Genomic DNA, 20,838 nt, shown 5'->3' with positions numbered 1-20,838 from the left:
TCAAGTAGTACGCTGGATGGGTAGCAACCTTTGCGATACACCCGCCACCCGACATTTCAACCCTTCTCTCGCGCGTTATTTCGTCTAAAGGCGAAGGAAAAGAATTAACTGAAGAGAAAAGAATCGATAGCAATCCATTTGAGAGAAATGGAAGTGAAGGCAAATAACAGTACGCGTGTTCTAAATAGGTGAAAAGGGAACGGAAGAAGCGATGAAATGAAGAGAATGGCAAAGGAAATGAAGACGTCGCCCCCCGTTTTATGCGTATCACACAATTGGAGTCTCTCCCTACGAGGATCTCCGTATATCTCGAAGAAATTTAATACTAAGCTCTCTCTCTCTCTCTCTATCTTTCTATATCGCGTATAGATATATACTCTGTATAGGTATATAGTTATATGTCTATCTTCGTCGTTGCTGCGGTTAATTGCAGATTTATCAAGAGATATCAACCAGGCAAAGGGGAAACATTACTTTTGAAAAATAAAACTGGCACGGTTAGTGAAATAAAAGCAAATATTATATCCGTTTTCTTAATCTCGTGATATCTCTAGATAAATCGTGACCTTCATTTTGGCACTATCTAAATCGAATTTAGTAAAAAGAAATAAAAAGAAAAAAAAAAAGAAAAATGTATATGAAAAAATAAGAGGATATATATAAATAAGGATTATACCGAAGTGAAAGGATGTCGAAAATCAATCCAGAATGTGTCCGTGATCGTTCGCTATTGACGCAGATGTACGTACTCGCTAGAATTCTAAAACCAAGCGAAAAAGGAGGAGAAAAAGTATTTGATATCTCCTTTCACTTCGTTCGATGTATCTTCCTTCGCAAAGCTTGCCGATCCGATCGATTCCCTTGCAACGATCGAAAGGCACTTCGATTACGTACGCTTCAGTAAACTACGAATGATTTGTGAAGAATATTGGAATGCGGGCGCGCGATCTAGGTGTCGCGTTATAATACGTACACGCGATAAACGTACTTCAAAATGGTTCCACAGTCTTCGAATGAACTACGGGAAGAATATGGTAAATTGTAGTAACGATCGGTCTCGGTTAATTCTCAGTTGTTCGAAGAGTCGAGTAGTAGAACGAAGAAGCGGGTAAGAAGGGAAAGAAAAATAGGCATTCTAACGATAGATATAATCGTAACTAGACGGACTCTTTGCCCTGAAGCTTCGTGGCTAGATCCGCGACCAACTGCTGATACACCACCGGATCTATATTCTTGCCAAGCTGATAAAGGACGAACCAGTCACCGATCTGGCTTTTTTCCGCGATCGTTACGATGTGCTCTGGCGGCGAGAGGCGCGAGCGTGCACGCAACAGCACCAGACGAAGCTTCGGGCCCGCCACCACCGCGGCACGGTAGGCCAGGGTTAAACCGCTCAACACTGACAATATGATGAACCAGAACCAAAGGAACACGTAGATCTTCTCGTTGACGATGTTCAACGGTAGCACGCAGAGTCCGTCGAATTTCTGCACCGTACCGGACGCACCATATTTGTGGAATGTGCACTTGGTGACCTTCGGGAACACCCGGGACATCGGGTCCGTCCTCTCCTCCGGTTCCATTTCCGTGAACTTGACCACGTCCGAGCCGTAGGTGGTGAACTCGCCGTCCAAGAAGAAGTCCATGAAGTAGATCTGACCGACCACGTTGATGAAGTTGAGCACCTCGCAGAGGAAGAAACGGAACGCGTAGAAATTCTGCTCGTGCCAGTTCGAGGCGAAATAATCGACCAACAGTTTCCTCCTCTCCGTTTTACAGTCGTCGCTCATTACCGGGCAGTTCAAGTCCAGGACGAGCATCTTGATCCTGCCGCCCTCCCAGGTCTTCCATAGATAACGCGGTACGTAGAACAGTATCGCCTGGAAGAATAACGTGAAACAGACCCACTGATAGTACTTGTGGTATTTGATCTCATCCTCGCCTTCGACGTGAGACGCGACACCGGGTTGCACGATGTCCTTCCCAACGATACCGGTTCGATCGGGGATCGTGAACGTCGAGTAGATCCAACAGTACGTGTCCATCACATGGGGCGGTATTTCGTCCACGATGCAGTCTATGGGGTCCCCGATGTACTGCCTGGACGTAACCAGTAACGAAAACGCAATTAATACAACCACGGTCGCTTTATAGTGGAGCCGGAACACATTGTTGTCGATGCAAACGCTATCGAGCTTTAGCAGTCCCTTCACGGAGCCGAATACGTCAAACATGATTAATTAGTTCTCTCTCGAGCAGGGTTCTCTTCGAAATCACCAGTTTTACTCGATTGCTCGAGTAATCGTAAAAGTACCAATCGGTGGGACACTGTCTCGTGTTGTCTCGGAGCCGCGCGACGTGTCGCCGCGCGTCAAAAAGCCTCCTCCGTCCCTTAGGCCTGTCCTGTGCACGCGCAAAAACAAACAGCTTTCGTAATATTCATTTACCACGCAGTACTATATGTATCGTCGATCCGTAAACTAATCCGTTACCGTTCTATCACAGACCAAGTCCCGTTCTCCGAAATCCGCAACGAATTTCGAAAAAAACACGTGTGTGCCGTTCTGATCGTTCCGTGGCCACTGCGCGCGTGAGCACCGCTCTACCGCAGCAAAGCGTCACCGAAAGCGGTTCTGTCGTAATGGCTACGTTCAGAAACGCTGCACGACACCAGCACACGAGGACATGCCGTTCCACAAGCCGCTCTCCTCTTTGTCTAACTTCTTCGACGTTAACTCGTTCCTTCCCTCTTGCACGCCGCGCGACGTCTCTTTGTCTCGCTCGCCGATCGTACACAGCCTGCTCGGAGACACTGAACTATAGTCTTGCTTCTGCTGCACACCGAGATTCTATCCCCACTTACCAACGCGAGAAAACTTGTCTCTCCTTCCTTCCTTTTCTCTCTCTCTGTCCCTCTCTCTCTCTCTCTGTCTCTCTCTCTCTCTCTCTCTCGTCCCTCTACTACAACCTAACCCCACTTTTCGTCTCCTTTAACCGCCGCGTCGGCTCCCTGTCACAGGAAACTTTGGCTTGTCTTTTCGTACAGGTTCGATCGTGATCGGTTAACATCGCGTCGTAGTCTTCGAACGCGACCGGTACGCATGCGTTGTCGCTCAAGTGATTCTCACTGTTCTCGACGTCCACGATATTCTATAAATGGAGAGAAAATTAGCTACAAGATAGTCACTTTGACCGTAACCGTGAGGATCTGCATTCTCGACAAATGTACACTCTCTTTCGACGAAGATTGAAATTGGTCCTGTGGCGCAACGGATAACGCGTCTGACTACGGATCAGAAGATTCCAGGTTCGAATCCTGGCAGGATCGGTGCGATTTTTTTTTTCCTTTCCATCGCGTTGCAACATTAAATTCGATCGAAAATATAATTGAATCGTTTTTAAAGTTTTACGATAACCAATGTTAAATCGCACGTTACATTCTCTTCCATGTACAGTGTCTGAAACATCGGAATTACTTGAAAATTAAGCTGTCGATTAACACGTACGATTAGTCAGAAACCTCTTACAAGAATTCAGCACATTCACCATTCAGGTATGCACACCTTCGGGAGTCGCTCACATTCTTTCGAGGTATACAAGCAGACAGGTAGGATGGGACAGGTTCAGCGGTGAGGATATTTTGTCCGCACTCGATGGAAGCCCTTTTTTTGTTCCACTTCGATGGAAATATTTCATTTCCAGTCGAAATACACAGGCGTGCTTTGGATTTTATTAAAATTCGTCTTCTTAACTCGATTGTTTGTCTTCGCTCCCTAACTAACTACCATTATTGTTCAACTGGGAAGCGCAATTAAGCCTTAGCTGCTCGGAAGAGATGGAGGGTCAACGATGGAATGTATACGTGGGAACGTTTATAGTAATTTTTGGCGATGCATTTCCTATCCACCACTGCTATTCAGACTGACTCGGAAGAAGGTATTATACAGTGTCGGTCGGAATCGTTACTATTAATAGCCACAGACCGATCCTGAATTCCAGCGAGGACAGCGTGGTATAAAAGGATACCTACTTAACGCTCTGGAAACTAATTGGAGGCGAGCGTAGTCGGTGGGTCAAATAAATTAACCCAGTATGCACTCGAGAACCGGTTGTAAGATAATGTAAACCGAGAAGGGCCATCAAGACGACTCGGTACAAAGACGCTCTTCTGTGAGGAATGTTCAAATTGGCAAAATCATTTTGCTTTTACATAATTCTTGTATCAAGTTACACCAACTTCGTCTTTGATCCCTTTTTAGTAACGACTCAATTAGTGTATCGTAAATTCCATTGCCATAAAATTCATCCTCTTCTTATACAGAATATTTTCCTCGTTCAGATTAATTCGTTGTACGGTGCATATTTAATAGATAGTCCAGATCGATCGATCGAATAAAGGTTTGGAAAGTCCGTGAACGGTTCAACGATCGTGCGACGTTGCCATGGACGATCTTGCTGGTTGCATTTTGTTGCTCGGCTACCTCGAACAAAATATCCGTCGGACCGACGGATTTTTGACTGGGAAAGGTTTCTCTTACCTGCGGTCTGCGGGTAGACATCGTCGACATGGCACGATACTCGATACATCAGCTGCTACGGACCTACCTGTGACTTCTCCGTGGAGAATGGCGCGCATTACGGAATAGTGGGGCCAAAAGAAAGGGACCGGTTTTTCTGGTTTTCAATCTCTTCGACCCTCGTAGCCTATTCTTGCGCTGCGCTCTACGTAAACGTGCTACAGGCCGTGTACCTATATGCTAAGAGGTGTACGGGGACCCGAGAGTGTCGGAAAGATGTCGGGTCAAATCGAGACAGGTTCCCGAAAGTAGGTACCTCGCAGTTCGAGGAGAATCTCGAGAATCCAAATGACATTTCACCGCCAGCTTTGTCGAATACAATCTTCATTTCGAATGAAAGTTGAGCGAAATTCTCTTCGCGCATCATTGAATGTCATTCAATGCGCAGTGGAGCCAAAAATGCTTCTTCTGCGAATTCAGAATACTTTTCGTCAGCATTACATAACAAGGGTAACATGTAACAGTACCGCGATTTATAACCAAGAAACGTTTGGTAATGATATTTAATAACATGTTTTTTAAAGATCAGACAGCATCAGACTACATTAAGCGTACTAACGTGTTACAGTTTCACGCACGAAATTAATTGCTACTTTTTCGGCGTTGATAACTTTATTGACGGTCTGAAATCTTCCTCGTTATCGGTGTGGTGTGACAGACAGCACGATCATCGCTATCAGCCTAATAGCCATTATTCGAAGTTTTATTAAAAGAAAATGGTCGATCTCGTAAGTGTGTCAATTGACGAATTTCGTGGACGTGTTGTTAAAATTGATTTAGCCAAAGAAACACGGCCCATTCCCAGGCCCGTGAGAATTTAAACTTAACGGTATACATAACTCAATGTTAGCAATTCGTCCGCAGTTTGTTTATCTCGCTATCAAAGATTTTCATTGCTCTTGTGGAATAACATTTTTCTCCCACATTTAGGAAAAGGAGGCACTCTACCATCCCAGCAAATGGAACAAAAGATTCGATCGCGCCACGTTATTGTCGCATTACACTGACTCCGTTATCGAGAGTAACTAGAGAGAGAGAAATTATTAACGTGAGATTGAATTCATTGGAAACTGAATTTACTTTTTATAATTTATTTTTTCAGTTACCCAAAATGCTCGTAAAACTTTGAAGTGTGAACTTGACGTTCCGTATGGAACAACCGAGCGAACTAAATACGATGTCTACGGAGTCGATCTACCTAAAGGTCAGTGTAAGAAAGGTTTCTAAATATCATTATTAACTTGTTCAATTTCACGTCCAATTGTTCACATAATTATCGTTTAAAGTATCTAAATCAGTTAAAAAGTTATCGTCTTGCTAGATTCCCCGATACTTGTGTTCATTCATGGTGGTTACTGGCAAGAAGGTAGCAAAGATCTTGCCACATTTGCGGTTCCTGTCTTTGTTCGCAAAGGGATTAAAGTCGTAACGATCGGCTACGATTTGTGTCCTAATGGTACAGTTTTTTTCTTCAAATGTAAAGTTGAAGATGATATGTTAAAGTATAATTACCCTATATTTGATATTTCAGTCAAACTTGAGGACATCGTGTCACAGATAAAGTCAGCGATCGAACATATATTAAAAGATTCGTTCGGTAACGAATGTCGGTAGGCTACATATGATTAGCATTTATAAGATAATTTCTCGTTTTACTTTACAATATCATAGTATATAGTTTACAATATCATAATTATATGCCGGATGGATTCTTTTAGGAATATTTGGGTTGCTGGTCATAGTGCTGGTGCACATTTGGCAGCTAGCCTTTTGTACGACGAACTATGGTTGGATAAAATGATGAAACAAGGATACTTAAATCTGTTAAAAGGTATCGTGTTAATAAGCGGCGTTTACAGCTTGGAGTCTCTTGTTCATACTAGTATTAATACAGGTTTAAAACTTACAAAGTAAGTGTACTTTTATGAGTGTGTATTGGTATTAGTAGTTTGTTTGATGCGTGATATAAAACGTATGTTTTAGACAGGAAATCGACACGTACAGCTTTAACACTCTCGATATAAAAAATAACGCACCTATCCAAGGATTGAAAGTTATTGTAACCGTTGGTGAATGCGATTCACCGTGGTTTATCGACCAATCACGCAAGTGTGCTCAGGTACGCGAGTTATTTCAAATGAATAGATAATTTTCATCTACTTTTAGCTATCTTTACATTTTTTACATTCTAGACACGAAACTTCTAATCCTTTCTTTCTTATTTTAGAAACTCGTTTCATTAGTGGACAATATTCATTACGTTTTGCTTCGAAATAATATTGATCATTTCGATATTGTGGAAAAGCTCACGGATGAAGAGTTTATTTTAACAAAAATGATACTGTACAATGTGTTCAATGAAACAATTAACGTATAAACAATATCGAAACGGCTGGGGCCAGATATACGTACGATCCGCAACAAACGTTTGATGTACAAAAATCGTATAAATTTCGATATTTGTAAAAAATTTATTTAGTATAATATATATCAGAACACTAATACAATGCTGTCAAATTACAAATCGCCCGTAAAAAATGATTATATTTACTCTGCTGGTCATCTGTCGTTTGTTAATTTTGCGTAACAGTGATCTAGATGAACTACTTTTAGTTTTCGTTCGAGTCATTTAGATGATGATGTTGATAAATTTGTCTTTGTCTTTGGACGTTGCGAGGTATTCTCCTTTTGTTTTGTAGGCAGCACTACTATCTGATTAGAATGGGGAATTTGTACAATTGTGCTTTTCTGTTTCGTTTGCTGATTGGTGGGTGAATTCGTTGGTAAGTGTATCGTGGTTCTAGATTTTGAACTTTTACCTATTACATATTGCGGTGACACAATTTGACCGCTTTCTAATCTAACCGGTTTTGTTGAATCAACATTTTTACTATTCAGTCTCACATAATTATTTGTAATATTTTTTACGTTAATTATGCTTTTAGTTGCTGGCACCACAACCGTTTTGTAATTACCTTTCATAATGGGAAGTACTTTAGATCCAATCTGAATAGAGCCACATTGGTGAACAGTAAAATTTTCTTTTGGTGAATCTTCTGTAAGATCTATTACAACCTCTTCAATTGATGTCTTTGATACGCTTTCATCTTTATTGTATTCGACTACTTTCTCTTGTACATCTTCCCACGTAGTCGGTGGTTTGGCAAAAGAACGTACTCGTAACAATGGCTTTCCTTCTTCTTCCTCTTTTTCCTCTTCTTCCCCTTTCACCACTTTTTCCTCTTCTTCCCCTTTTACCACTCGTTCCTCTTTCACCTTTTTCTCCTCTTCTTCCTCCTTTCCCCCTTTTCCCTTTTCTTCCTCTGCTTTCTCTTCTGCTGTTTCCTTTAACGGCCTATCTACGTCTATTAGATCTTCAATTATAATATTGGATTCATCTACAATACGAATACATAATAAAATCTAAATAATTTTGTTTATCTTTCAACAATTAATACTTCTTCATCAATATTATATTTATACATAACACTGACCTTCTGTTTTATTATTAGTAATCTCATTGTTTGTTGTAACTGCTAACGTTACTTCAGATAAAGTACATAATTTTCGCGCTAAATGAGGTAATAACGGCGGCGCATTATTTCTTTTTGTTGACTCTGATTCGGTATTACTTTTAGAACTAGATATATTATTATCAACTTCTGATTTTGCACGATCAACATCGTTGCTCTTTAATCTGTCACTGGTTTCTGTCTGTTGTTCCTTTTCTATTTCTATGGCATTGATGTCATGTGTTCCTTCTTCTGTATTAATTTTGTTTCCAAATGTTTCACTTCTATCTGCACTATCTTCATCCTCATCTAAACTAGAGTTTTCCTTATCCATGCTCAAGTTTATGTCAACCTCGCTGATAGTGTCAACTTCATTATCATCTTCATTATCATTCTCCCCACTATCGTCTTCATTTTCTTCATGTTCCGACACCGATTTCGAATCGGTTGCCTGATCTTTTATTTCCTCTTGTTTCTCTACATATTTCTGAAACACATTTGACAATCTCTTCTCACCTAACTTCTTGTTCTGCGTTAATTTTTCAGCTAACATCGGATCTTTCAATGCAGGATCGTCTTCTTTATTTTCAAGGAATAAAGAAAATGTATCCCAATAATCATTGCGCCGACATCGTTGCAGGTATTCTCCTAAATCGGTAAATGCTTTCTTCGCTATAACACATAGCGATACGTAAAAAGTGAAATTTCAATTACATTCTCATTGTATTCTTGGGCCACTGAAAGATGATGCATACAGTTATCCTATTTGTTTAACGTCCTATGTAGCGGTGTACATTTACCATCGGTAAATGTATATTTAACAATTTCCAAAGCCAATTTATAAATGCATAGTATTAGTTCTCATTTTTAAGTGTCTCTAATCACGAAGAGGGGCACTCCCATTACACCATTATTTCAGTGGTCTTAATAAAGAAATTCTCAATTATTAACAAAAATTGTATAACTTACCCAGCTGTTGTTGTTTCTTATTATCCAAACCTAAATTATGAGAGTCATTACATTTCTTAACGCACTTCAAAATATCACTGTAATCAGGAAAAATTAGCGCGTTCGTGAAAGCTCCAATTTTCTTCAATTTTCTTCTCTTATATATTTTAGAGTTAATAAAACTGGTAATAGCATGATCCACTGCAACAATTCCAGTTGTACTAAAATGCTTTGGCCTTAGGTATTGTCGTTCCGCGTCTGCATTTTGTCCGCTATACTCGCAATAGCTATTATAAAGTTCCACCATTCGATGTTTATACTTCTCTAATTTGATGTAATTACTATTGTTTTCACTATCAAAATCTACTTCTGATTCTTCTAACTTCTTAATATGCTTTTCACACTTGTTCATCGTCTTTATTATTATATTTAGTTTCCTCTGTATAGCGACTTGCTTTTCTAGCTCTTTCTCATCGTTCGCGTTAGTCGACGTTATTTCACTGTCAATGGCCATGTTATTACCAACATGCGAAATACTTGAACACGTTGCAGCGGGTATGCTCGAATTGCTATTTTTATTGATACCAGAATCATTGCCGTTTAATAGTAAATTCGATTTTCCTTTAATACTATTTTTCATTTCGTTCATCACTTCCGATATATATATATACAGTTTGTTTTTGCTATGCATTATATCGTTTCTTTTCTCGTTTAAAAAATTAATGAAAGCTTCCGAGTTAATGTACTCGGGTTTCAACTGTTCGTAACGCCTTTTTAATTTATTAACAATAGCCTTCATATCTTCAGAACGATCCTTTTGTAAACATAAACTAATAAACATAGGGAATATATCCTGCTCCACAGGAGAAATAGCTTTCTTTTCTTTTACAACCAACTTTGGTTTTAATAATATTTTATCTTCCTCTTGTTCCGCCTTATCTGTTTCTTTCTCTTCATCCTTTTCCACACTTTCACGTCTGCGTATCGCTTTAATACTGTTCCCTTCATCGCGCACAAACACTTTTGCACTACTTGCAGAAACAGAATCATCGTCATCGCTGTCTATGCGAGGCGCCTTTCGTTTTCGTCCGGACAATTCTACTTTCTTAATGTTATTAGAGGAAAGTTCAACATTTAAATTAGTAACACAGTTATCCTCCGATTGTTTAATGACTGTCGTTTGGATAATATCAGCCTTGTTCTGAAACAATGACACGTATCATCTTGACCGTTTAATCTCCCTTACATCTTACAACGCTTGTCATTTACTAATAATAAGTACTGAGTGATGTCAGTGGATGATATCAGAATTGTTAACGCAGCAAGATACACAAACCTGTCTCATATCTTCATCGTCATCCGATGAAATACATATAATTTCGTTTCTCCTTTTTTCCATACTTGCTATCTTTCTGGTTCATAAAAAGAAAGTTAGATTATATTAGAGCTCGCAACATCCTCCCCATTACAATACGATAAACTGTTACTCAATTTCGTTATATTTAGGTTATAATTCTTCGATTGCGTATACATACTAGCATTCATTTAAAAAGAATATGTTGATATTTACATATACGACCGTGTATCATTTTAGTCTTATACTTTAAAAACGGAACGCCTTAAGTTCTTATCAAATAAAAGTGAAGATACAAATCAACTTCTGATTGGATGCGTTCATGGGCAACTGAATTCTCTAAACAATTCGCACGATCTAAAGAAGAGATTTCGAAAAAGCTTTACGAAGCAATTAATCCCACGGGTTCTCGTATTTACAAGGAATCATTAAATTTTAGGGATTTTACTTCGTGGCGTGTACCAGTCTTATCACATAACTTCAAGAGAATTTTCTCCTTTAATAATCATATCAAAACTACTGTCGAACCCAGCGAAGGTGATACCTAGGAGAAGTTGGACTTAAAAAGCGGGAGATAAGTCGAATTTTTAAGATATTCTTATCTCCCGATTAACCAATTACAACGGGACTCCTCTAACCGTAGCCAATCGGATCGATGACGGTTTGTAGAGGGAAATCAACCTGGAAAATTTACCAGATGGGACCACTAAATGATGCGATCTACCATTATTGGCTTTCTATCAAAGTTACGTGATGATCAACGAGGAATAATTACTTCTTATTGACGACAACTATAATTAATAATGTAACTAATAATGTCACTAGATCGAATTACTTCTTATTGACGGTACTACGATAATCTCTGGTCTGTGCTTGTGTCAGTGTAAGAAACATTAAATTCAATTACACTACTTCGTACCTAGGAGTATTTCTCGTCGTTCTTAATTAGAGAACAGAGAGAAAGAGAGAAATTAACCTATACATCATTCTTTTTATTTGTAGACAAATGTTGAAACGTTACATATAGCATCTTCATAGCTACAAGTTTAAATACCCAACGCAGTTACGTTAATAACAAACGTATATCTTCTGCTCTATGGGTATTGTTTATTACAACTTTTCAACTCTGTCGATGGGACGTGTGTTTAATGATTGATATTAAAAGAATTCTAGCAGAAGTCTGACACAGGTTCGAGGTGTTCATACATGGAATATTTTATTCGATTCGCGCGTCAAACAGAAGAATTGAAGATGTCGATTACTCGACGGAACATCTCTGCGCACCGAACATTTCGATAACGTCGCGCCATCTGGAAATCACTGTGTACATACGCATACCGATCGTGTCGTTGTGTTATCGTTTTCAGTGTTGGATAATTGTAAATATGTCATTAGCGCAGGTTATATGTTGCACGTAGCTGATCGGGAATAATCTCTCGCAACTTGTAAACAGTCCTATCCTATTGAATACAGGAACGATGCTGATGATCGTTTAACACTTCTGACTGTTTCCTTGTACCATGATGGGAATATTGTATGAGAAAAGGCCATTGAAACGGCCTAGATTAGGGCCACCTGACGTTTACCCCCAAGAGCCTAAACAGAAGGAAGATGAGCTCACCTCGACCAATGTTAAACTTGGCTTTGCCACCATGCCCCAGATGTCCGAGGAGTTTGGGACTGCCAGACACTGTAATGTCACTGCAGCCAAAGTTGGAGCTTACTTCAACGCGATACTAGCTAAGAAAGAGGAATTGTCCACTATGCCGGACACGGCGAGGAAACGTCAACAGATTAATCCGAAGGACAATTTCTGGCCGGTGACAGCGAGGACTAAGAATGGCATCGAAGCATGGTTCAAGGATCTGTCCGGTTGCAAGCCCTTGATAGCGCTTGCTAAGAAGGCACCCAACTTCAACAAGAAGGAAGAGATATTCATGATGCTTTGCGAGTATCAAGTGCCAATGTTACGGGCGGCATGGTTCATTAAATTAAGTTCCGCTTACACAGTGGCAGTGTCGGAAGCCAAAATAAAAAAGAGACAGTTGCCTGATCCAACTACGGGTAAATGACTGTTTTTTTTTATAGTAAACGACTATTTTATTTTTATTGAGTGTTTATAACTTGTATTGTTTGTTTATATAGAATGGACAGGAACGCTTATCAAATTTTTGAAGGACCAGTTATCGAAGCTACAAGAATATTATCATATAAACAACTATACGACAAGTAGTACTGCTACTAATAGCGTTGCGAATAATCCTTGTAATGGGAATGGTACTGGATGTAGCAATAGTAATAGTAATGTCATCAATAATATTAGTAACAATGCTAGCAGTAATAATGGAGTTGTTAATAATCAACCAGCTACACCAAATTCAAGTAATCAATCAACAAATGGGAACATTTTGAATGAGGAACATAAACTGGCATTGAAACAATGGCATTATTGTATACAGTTGGCCAAGTATATGTTCGAAGAAGGATTATTAGATAGACAAGAATTACTGCAATGGATTTTAGAATTAGTAGACAAAATTAAATCTTCTCCATCAGAGGATGGTATTTTGAAACTTTTATTACCACTGGCATTACAATATTTAGAAGAATTTGTTCAGTCTGAATTATTAGCCAGACGTTTAGCGTATTTAAGTTGCCGTAAATTGGCGCATATGTGTAGTAATATTGAAACTAATAGTAATCCGCAGAGTCCGTCCATAAACAAGAGTGATGTTAATGGTGGGAAAGACACTGCCACTACTAGTCAAGTACAAAATCCATTAACAACTGCTTTTAATGACTATTTGTCATGTCCACATCACAGAGATGTAATTTATAGTTTGTCAACGATAATACAGGTGAGAAATTCTTTTATGTGTAATTAAGTTCAACGCGTTATGTGTTCGAAGAACGATAAGCGCTTTCGTAAAATTTTCAATCCTCGTTGCATGGACCACGATATATTATTTCTTCGTTAGGTAATCACATTGGAATGTCCAACTGCACTAGTATGGAATAGCGTTGGCGAAGGAAAGGCTCCATCCGTATTAAACGGTTCACCTTTAGACTACTTACCGTGCCTACCAACAGCTTTACCATGCCCGCCTGCAAGTGCAACTAATCCTACCCTGAAGCAATTAAAGATTGCTCAAGAAAATATTCGAGCAAGATCTCAAGCCGCCGAAGGAAAATGGTCGTGTGATAAATGGCAACAAAGTAGCGCTGGAATAACAACCACCAAAGTACTGGCTGCCCTGGATGCCTTGGATCGACACAGTTTCGATAGAATGGACTCCAGCAACTCGTTAGATACTTTATACACGAAAATATTTACATCGTCGCCAAAAGATAATGCGAACGAACGTGACACGAAAACGGAATACAATCCGCAGCAAGATTCTGCCGTGGTTGAAATCTTATGCGAGTGGGCAGTGAGCGCTGAGAGATGGGGAGAGCATAGAGCGATGGCGGTAGCGAAGCTACTCGAAAAACGTCAAAGCGAAGTGACCGGGGAAACGAACGATAGCGATGATAAAGATAGCATCTGTAGCAATGGAAATCCACCGGTGCTGCCGATCTTTCAACCATTACTTATGAAGTTTTTGGACATGGACGCCCCGGTATTAGATAATACAACAGCTCAGTCAAAAATTCAGTTTACGAATTTGGTTCACTTATTTTCAGAATTAATTAGGCACGATGTATTTTCACACGATGCATACATGTGCACGTTAATCTCAAGAGGGGATCTCATACAAGGTAAAGTCAACCGTTCTCTACGATATCTTTGAACAAATTCAATCATTACTTTACTATTTAAGTTACGAGTTTTATTATTGTGTTTAGGGTCTGTAGCCAGCAAACCTGGAACTCCAAGTAATCGAGAACCGATAGATGAAGATAGTTTATTTCCCGGAATAGATTTGAAACCTGCGAAATTAGAAGTACCGGATCATGGACGCACAATGGATTATGACGACAGTAAAATTGACGATGATTTGGACAAATTGTTGCAACATATCAAAGAAGATCAACAGAATAGCATGGATGCTCCTGACAGTCCTAAGGAAGATGCTTTAGCTGGGCATGGAACCCAAGAGGTATTGGATTCTAAAATGCCATCGAGCCATAGCAGACATCTGTTATATACAACGCACTTTCCGTTACCACAGGTAATATGAATTGCACTTCGGCAAATAATTTAAACAATCATCCTTAAAATATTCTTAACCATACATAACATTATATTTCTAGGATGAAACATGCAGTCAACACGACTGCAATCAACGGCACGTGTTGCTCTACGGTGTAGGTCGTATTAGAGACGAGGCTAGACATATAGTTAAAAAAATGACAAAGGAAGTGTGTAAATTGTTTGGGAAAAAATTCAGTATCGACGTCGCGGAAGGTGGTAAAGTGAAGAAACATTCCCGCAGCGAGTTTAACTTCGAGGCAATCACGTTGAAGTTCCAGAACCTCAGTTATTTCGATCAGCACGTGGTAACGTGGCAATGCGCGACCCAAGTGATAGAAATGTTGAACACATTCGCGCTAGCTGGCTCCTCTTATTTACCGGTACAGGAACATGTCGCTTTCCTGTTCGATTTAATGGAATTAGCGCTAAATATATATGGTCTGATAGACGTTTGTATACAAATACTGAAGGAGTTACCGGAAATTGAAACACAGCTAGGAGTCAGAAACAGTCAGCTCGTTCGAAGTTATACCACAAGTTTAAGTCTCTACGTTGTAGGCGTGTTAAGGAGATATCATTGTTGTTTGCTGCGTAAGTATCATTCTGTCGATGAAATTCAATTGTGAAGCATTAAAAATGGGGAAAATAATATTTACGCCTAACTTAATTGTTGCAGTGTCCCCGGAACAAACGACAGCAGTTTTCGATTTACTTTGTAAAGTCGTTAAACATGTATCCAATCCTAGTGACTGTAGTTCCGCTGAACGATGCGTGTTGGCGCATCTTTACGATTTGTATTCGTCTTGTTCCTTGTTAAAAACAAAACCGCACGGAGTAGAAGCATTTAGCAATGCTTATCCAAAAATACGCGCGGCTCTTTATGGTACGTTACAACCGACGACATCGAGCCACGTGTATAACTCGCAGTTCATGGTCGATGTTTTCACAAATCCAAGGCGAGGAGGAAAGATCGAGCCTCAGTGGGCCAGGCAATTGAACGAGACGCCGGCAAATCGTTACAGTTTTGTTTGTAACGCAATCGTTGCCGTTTGTAGTGAAACGGATAACGACAAATTGAATGACATAGCGATTACGTGCGCAGAGTTAACAGCTTGTTGCAATGCACTTAACGCCGAATGGCTCGGAGTGCTGATGGCACTTTGTTGCTCGTCAAGTAGTTCTGCTTTTTATATCGACGTGTTACATCAAGTAGACGTGCAGGACTTGAGTATACATAATTCTCTGGCTGTGTTCACATCGATTTTAATTGGTAACTGTTGTAATTTTACGTTAACGATACTTTGCGATTACTGTTCGATGGAATATCAGAATAACTTTTATATTTATTTCGCAGCAAGGCACTGCTTTTCTCTGGAGGATTTTGTTGTACATATAGCACTACCATCCTTAGTTAAAGCTTGCAACGAGGGTCGTGGCGATGCAGACACGGAAGCCGAAGCCGGAGCACGTTTAACTTGCCATTTGCTTCTACGGCTCTTCAAAACGGTTGAATGTCCGCAACCAGCGCTCTATTCTGTTAGCACAAGCCCTCATCCCCAACCAAACGGAAATTCCAGGGGTTACAGCATAAAATTGAGCTGCGATAGACACTTGCTAGCCGCTGCCCACAATAATATCAGAGTCGGTCCGGTTCTGGCTGTACTTAAGGCTATATTGGTTGTGGCTGACGCAACAGCCGGTAAGCAACCGCCAAAGAAACCGGATGTACCGATGAATCATTCGAACAAAGCGGGCGGACCAGCCAGTGTTAGCGTTGGTGTCGGTGTTACCACTGGTGGAGCAAGCGAACTGTCCATCAGTCATATTTTAGGTACTAGCGATATCCTTGGTGGTGGCGATAATTTGGGTCTTGATCTGGCAATGTCTTCGTCTAGCAGCAATGCTGGAATGACCACGGAAAACGTAAAAGGGCTGTCAGACTTCGCGCAACACGTTCTCAGACAAATCTGTAGCCAAGAGTGGGTACTGGAGAGGTGCTTGCAAAATCCAGAGGAACTTTGCCATCCGGATATGCTGCTGGACAATATGCTGACACCCCGCCAGGCTCAACGTTTACTTCATATGATTTGTTACCCCGAGACATCGACGGACGCCTTTATCGATCAGAAAACGCACATAACGAACATACTGGAGAACTTGGAGCAATGGAGTTTAAGGATGTCGTGGCTCGACTTGCAGCTTATGTACAAACAATTTCCACCAGGGTCCAGCGATCTATCGCAGTGGTTAGACACCGTTGCCAAAGCTGCGATCGACGTGTTCCAATTGAACACCGTGTCCAGTAAGCCGGACAAACGATCCGGTTCGATATGGTTGGTCGCGCCGCTTGTTTCGAAATTGCCGAGCGCGGTGCAAGGTAGAGTGTTGAAAGTGGCGGGGCAAGTACTGGAATCTGGTAATTGGTCGAAGACAGCGGCGGGTCGCGAGAGGAACAGATCGAAATCGCCGTCCCTGTTTAATCATCAACCGTTCCTCTCGTTGGTGCTGACTTGTCTCAAAGGGCAGGACGACCAAAGGGAGGGCCTGCTGATGTCCCTGCACTCGCAGCTGTTGTCGCAGTTTTTGAACACCAGCAAAGAGGAGAAAAATTTCACCGCCGAAGATCCAAAGATGAGAGAAGAGTTACAGGACGCGTTGCAATTGAGATTCAGTCTTGTCGGTGGACTGTTCGATACTATACAGAGGAACACGACCGCTACTACAGACTGGGCTATTCTATTAGTTCAGCTGGTTAGCTACGGTGTCATTGATTTAAATAATAATTCCGAATTGTTTACCACTGTCATAGATATGTTAGCGACCTTAATACATTCTACCCTAGTTTCCGACTCGCAGTCTGAGAAAGATGAGAATAAGAAGCATTATCAGAACTTGATGAAAAAGTTGAAAAAAGAGCTCGGCGATCGTAACTCCCCTAGCATACGATACGTTAGACAGTTGTTACCGTTACCAAAATTAACAATGGAAGTTATCACGTGCGAGCCGGTTGGATGTTTAACGGACACCAAAGGCAACAAGATAGCTGGTTTTGATAGCATTGATAAAAAACAGGTAGGTTGAGAATGGTCGTTGATTAGGTAGAGGTATTTAGTCGCGGTATATTAAAATTGGATAATATTTTTATTTAGGGCCTACAAGTGTGCGATTCTCAAAGAGTGTCCGCGTGGGAAGTATTAGAGGGTCATAAGAATCCAGCACCGATCTCCTGGGCCTGGTTCAGAGCAGTTAAATTAGAACGTAAACCTCTCACCTACCAAAATGCCCACAAGCTTTTACGGTATCATACGCATAGCCAAAGCAGACCGCCAAGTCACTATTTGGACCCACCGCCGCTACCACCGGAGGATCTGGAACCGGATAAAAAGGAATCGGAGCCCGGTAAAGCCGATACACCAATGAGCATCGATTCCCCTGGAAGAGTGACAAGCAGCGTTGGTAGCAGCGGAATCGGTAGTATCGTTACCAATGGCAAAGGGAAAGCTATGAAAACTCGGAGGCATAGAAGGAATAAAGGAGCTGCTACACCTACCACACCTGTCTCACAGCAAATTCAGGTTCCCTTCGTTTTAATTTATACTTCGATAGCACTTAGTTTTGTCTGAATTTTATTTTTCAACACGCACTCTCTGATTTACAACGCGTAGCAACCACCGAACCAGTTGCAACAGATGGCATTCGGAAATCAACAAGTACCTGTCAGCCAACAACCGGGAATGTTCACCGGGCAACCGCCACAGCATCAACAGCCGTGGTATACCAACCAACAAGCTCACACGCCAGCCCAACAGTACGCGTACGGCCAGCAATTACCACCAACTCCAGTCGGACCGAGATACGACAGGCCAGGCATGAACAATCAATCGAAACAGGCGCTTTCGCACATGTTACGATTACGATTGCCGTCGAATCAGCTGATGAGCTCCCAGCAGCAACCGAATGCCGCACCTGTCGGTGGCCCAGGAACATTCCAAGGAATGCAGAGGCAGCAATTCATCAGGCAACAACTGAGAGCTCAACACGGAGCTCCGAATATTAATCCCCAGCAAGGAATGTTCGCTTCTCAACAGCAACCGCAACAGCCGCAGCAACAAGGAATTTACACTGGCATGCAACAGGGTAATTTTAAATCGTTTCTCTTTCGTTACGGTAAATTTCTAAGAGGGCAGTAGTAACCTCTTGGGTGTACGACGCGCGTATTCAACGTTAATACTTTTAACGTAATACTTTTCTCTCGACAGGGATGAATCAAAATTATGCAGGATACGGAGGTCAGCAGATGATACCGCAGCAACAGCAGCAACAACAACAGCAGCAGCAGCAGCAAGCACCCCAACAAGCCCAACAACAGCAACAACTGTTGCAGCAGCAACAGCAGCAACAGGGTTTAATGAATCAACAACAGAACATGATGTTTCCTAATCAGCAACAGATAATGGGACCTCAAAGGGGGCAAGAGTATATACCGCAGCAGCGTATGCAGCCTGGAGCTACGAGACCGCCGTACCTTCAGGTACCATTTAAAACAAAAGTAGATAAAACGATCTCTACCAGAAGAAGAATTGCGCTACGAGGAAAGAGAAATTATCGGCTGTCATTTTTAGGCTCCAAATGTTACGATGAATACAATGGGTCCAATGGGAGGTGGAGTTCAGAGTCAACCAGCACCGCCTTATAGGCAAAACAGTGGTAAACCTGGTACAGTTGGAGTGACTGGTGTGGGAACAGCCAACGTTAGTCTGCAACAAAATCAACAGTTCCAACAGGTACGTGTTCGTTACAGTATCCAATTCATTCTGTCTGTGCACATAATTGGAATCATTTAAACTGTTAGCAACAGGCGATAAACCAGCAGCGTATGAGGCAACAAATGCTCGTTATGCAACAGCAACAGCAACAAGCGCAACAGCAGCAACAAGCGCAACAACAACAGCAACAGCAGCAGCAACAAGGGAACGCCGCCGGGCAACAACCAACCCCGCAATTGGTGACGCACTTGCAGCGGCACTTGAGTCAACCACCGCAACACTATCAACATCAACCGCCGCCTTATTAGTAATTTAACGTGTATATAATTAATTGATACGTCGTCTAAGTACAATTTACACGGGAAACGTATAAATGTGGATCGCAAGAGTTACGTAACTTAATTTCCGTTATGAGTGTGTAAAAGCGTGCCATGCTAGAGGCAATAAGGTGAACGAGATATCGAAAAGACATTAAAGGCTACTCCTTTCATTTTTATTTCTATTAATGTTAATACTTTGTACGCCGCGCAAAGCATGATTTGCGATCGTTCTTCTTTCGAAATATTTTTTGTCTTCTGTGCTTTCGATTTTTATAAGTTGAGGGGTATGTTCCTTTATTCTGGAATTAATAATGAATTGGGAGGAAATTTGACGAAGTTGACGGAGTGAACCAAACTATTCAAAACACGTTTGATATAGTACAACTTACGTTTTACCAAACCGATAATAAATGACTACTGAATAGAATAAACATCCAGCATTCGCCAACATTTACTAAAATTTATTATCACTTACTCTCTAGATTCTATACATGCGTCGAGTAGAACGTTCCAAAGGAGAATAACTGAAAACTTCGAACAGAAAGTACGTGGACCTTCCACGACTGAAAATTAATTAACGTATTCGTATTATTTATATTTCATGTAATATAAATATAATTTTTACTTTCAATGTACATACTTCAGTTGGATTAAAAAGAACTTAATTCGTTTAATATCCATATTTAGCCTTTTTCTTATTTAGATGGAAAAAGAGACAGAATATAAATATATACATTGATGTTAATTGTTCTATATTCTGTCTAAATACAAACAATTCCCCCATAAATAAATAATTAGTGGCGCCATCTCTGTGAAAAGTGCTCAAACTGCTCGCACAGCATTACCGACAGCAAAGTGACCTGCCACGCCACTGGCGCCAACTCTGTGGCGAGCGGTGAAACTACTCGCTGAATAGTTCCAACGTTTCACCGCGAAATGTCGCCACGCAGTGGTTTGCGCCACTGGCGCCATCTCTGTGGCGAGCGGTGAAACTACTTGCTGAATAGTTCCAACGTTTCACCGCGAGATGTCGCCGAGCGGTGGTTGGCGCCACTGGCGCCATCTCTGTGACGAACTGTGGAACTACTCGCTGAATAGTTCTACCGCTTCACCGCGAGATGGCGGCACTAGGTGGTCGGCGCAAGTGGCGCCATCTCCGTGGAGAG

General features: G+C 41.1%; 4 protein-coding genes and 1 non-coding gene across 8 annotated transcripts; 3 read left to right on the top strand and 2 right to left on the bottom strand.

The window, feature by feature from the left end:
- Window positions 1-1,079: 1,079 nt before the first annotated feature.
- Window positions 1,080-2,277, bottom strand: Inx2 (innexin 2). The gene has a single exon (XM_076893864.1). The coding sequence runs from the start codon at window positions 2,232-2,234 to the stop codon at window positions 1,158-1,160; it is 1,077 nt and encodes a 358-aa protein (XP_076749979.1). The 5' UTR covers window positions 2,235-2,277; the 3' UTR covers window positions 1,080-1,157.
- A 978-nt stretch (window positions 2,278-3,255) lies between these two features.
- Window positions 3,256-3,328, top strand: Trnar-acg (transfer RNA arginine (anticodon ACG)). Its single transcript has one exon. It is a non-coding gene; the product is annotated as a tRNA-Arg (tRNA).
- A 1,965-nt stretch (window positions 3,329-5,293) lies between these two features.
- On the top strand, window positions 5,294-7,629 carry Kfase (kynurenine formamidase). The gene is made up of 9 exons (XM_076893484.1): window positions 5,294-5,382; window positions 5,428-5,440; window positions 5,508-5,598; window positions 5,680-5,781; window positions 5,899-6,033; window positions 6,109-6,187; window positions 6,296-6,487; window positions 6,561-6,696; window positions 6,805-7,629. Exons 1-9 carry the CDS (start codon window positions 5,294-5,296, stop codon window positions 6,952-6,954), a joined length of 987 nt encoding a protein of 328 aa, XP_076749599.1. The 3' UTR covers window positions 6,955-7,629.
- On the bottom strand, window positions 7,028-10,847 carry Daxx (Daxx-like protein). Its single transcript, XM_076893663.1, has 5 exons — window positions 10,573-10,847; window positions 10,374-10,449; window positions 9,059-10,238; window positions 8,072-8,761; window positions 7,028-7,867 (listed from the first exon to the last, which is right to left on the bottom strand). The coding sequence occupies exons 2-5, from the start codon at window positions 10,434-10,436 to the stop codon at window positions 7,203-7,205; spliced, it is 2,598 nt and encodes an 865-aa protein (XP_076749778.1). The 5' UTR covers window positions 10,437-10,449; window positions 10,573-10,847; the 3' UTR covers window positions 7,028-7,202.
- Window positions 10,848-11,694: 847 nt separating this feature from the next.
- On the top strand, window positions 11,695-19,927 carry Kto (mediator complex subunit kohtalo). 4 transcript variants are annotated; one of them, XM_076894586.1, is made up of 12 exons: window positions 11,695-12,455; window positions 12,537-13,249; window positions 13,370-14,150; window positions 14,238-14,563; window positions 14,646-15,177; window positions 15,263-15,856; window positions 15,941-17,658; window positions 17,736-18,161; window positions 18,252-18,723; window positions 18,867-19,135; window positions 19,209-19,370; window positions 19,439-19,927. In XM_076894586.1, the coding sequence occupies exons 1-12, from the start codon at window positions 11,912-11,914 to the stop codon at window positions 19,658-19,660; spliced, it is 6,759 nt and encodes a 2,252-aa protein (XP_076750701.1). In that variant the 5' UTR covers window positions 11,695-11,911; the 3' UTR covers window positions 19,661-19,927. The 4 variants fall into 4 exon arrangements, with proteins under 4 accessions (XP_076750701.1, XP_076750699.1, XP_076750700.1 ...); XM_076894584.1 differs by having other exon boundaries at window positions 18,846-19,135; window positions 19,445-19,927; XM_076894585.1 differs by having other exon boundaries at window positions 11,696-12,455; window positions 18,846-19,117.
- Window positions 19,928-20,838: the final 911 nt, after the last annotated feature.

Source organism: Xylocopa sonorina, chromosome 4 (genome assembly GCF_050948175.1).
Source record: "Xylocopa sonorina isolate GNS202 chromosome 4, iyXylSono1_principal, whole genome shotgun sequence".
In the NCBI taxonomy this organism is placed as follows: Eukaryota; Metazoa; Arthropoda; class Insecta; order Hymenoptera; family Apidae; genus Xylocopa; species Xylocopa sonorina.
The sequence above is the reverse complement of the archived record's forward strand: the minus strand, read 5'-3'. Positions and strand labels throughout refer to the sequence as shown.

Bases quoted from the DNA above. Each gene is read 5' to 3' on its own strand.
- Inx2 (XM_076893864.1), bottom strand. From the start codon at position 2,234: ATGTTTGACGTATTCGGCTCCGTGAAGGGACTGCTAAAGCTCGATAGC.
- Kfase (XM_076893484.1), top strand. From the start codon at position 5,294: ATGGTCGATCTCGTAAGTGTGTCAATTGACGAATTTCGTGGACGTGTT. The intron at 5,782-5,898 runs GTCAGTGTAAGA...TCGTCTTGCTAG, and splicing joins CGGAGTCGATCTACCTAAAG to ATTCCCCGATACTTGTGTTC. The intron at 6,034-6,108 runs GTACAGTTTTTT...TTGATATTTCAG, and splicing joins CTACGATTTGTGTCCTAATG to TCAAACTTGAGGACATCGTG.
- Daxx (XM_076893663.1), bottom strand. From the start codon at position 10,436: ATGGAAAAAAGGAGAAACGAAATTATATGTATTTCATCGGATGACGAT. The intron at 8,762-9,058 runs GTAAGTTATACA...TATGTGTTATAG, and splicing joins TAAGAAACAACAACAGCTGG to CGAAGAAAGCATTTACCGAT. The intron at 7,868-8,071 runs GTCAGTGTTATG...GAAAGGAGGAAG, and splicing joins TACTAATAATAAAACAGAAG to AAGAGGAGAAAAAGGTGAAA.
- Kto (XM_076894583.1), top strand. From the start codon at position 11,912: ATGATGGGAATATTGTATGAGAAAAGGCCATTGAAACGGCCTAGATTA. The intron at 14,151-14,237 runs GTAAAGTCAACC...TATTGTGTTTAG, and splicing joins AAGAGGGGATCTCATACAAG to GGTCTGTAGCCAGCAAACCT. The intron at 14,564-14,645 runs GTAATATGAATT...TTATATTTCTAG, and splicing joins CGCACTTTCCGTTACCACAG to GATGAAACATGCAGTCAACA.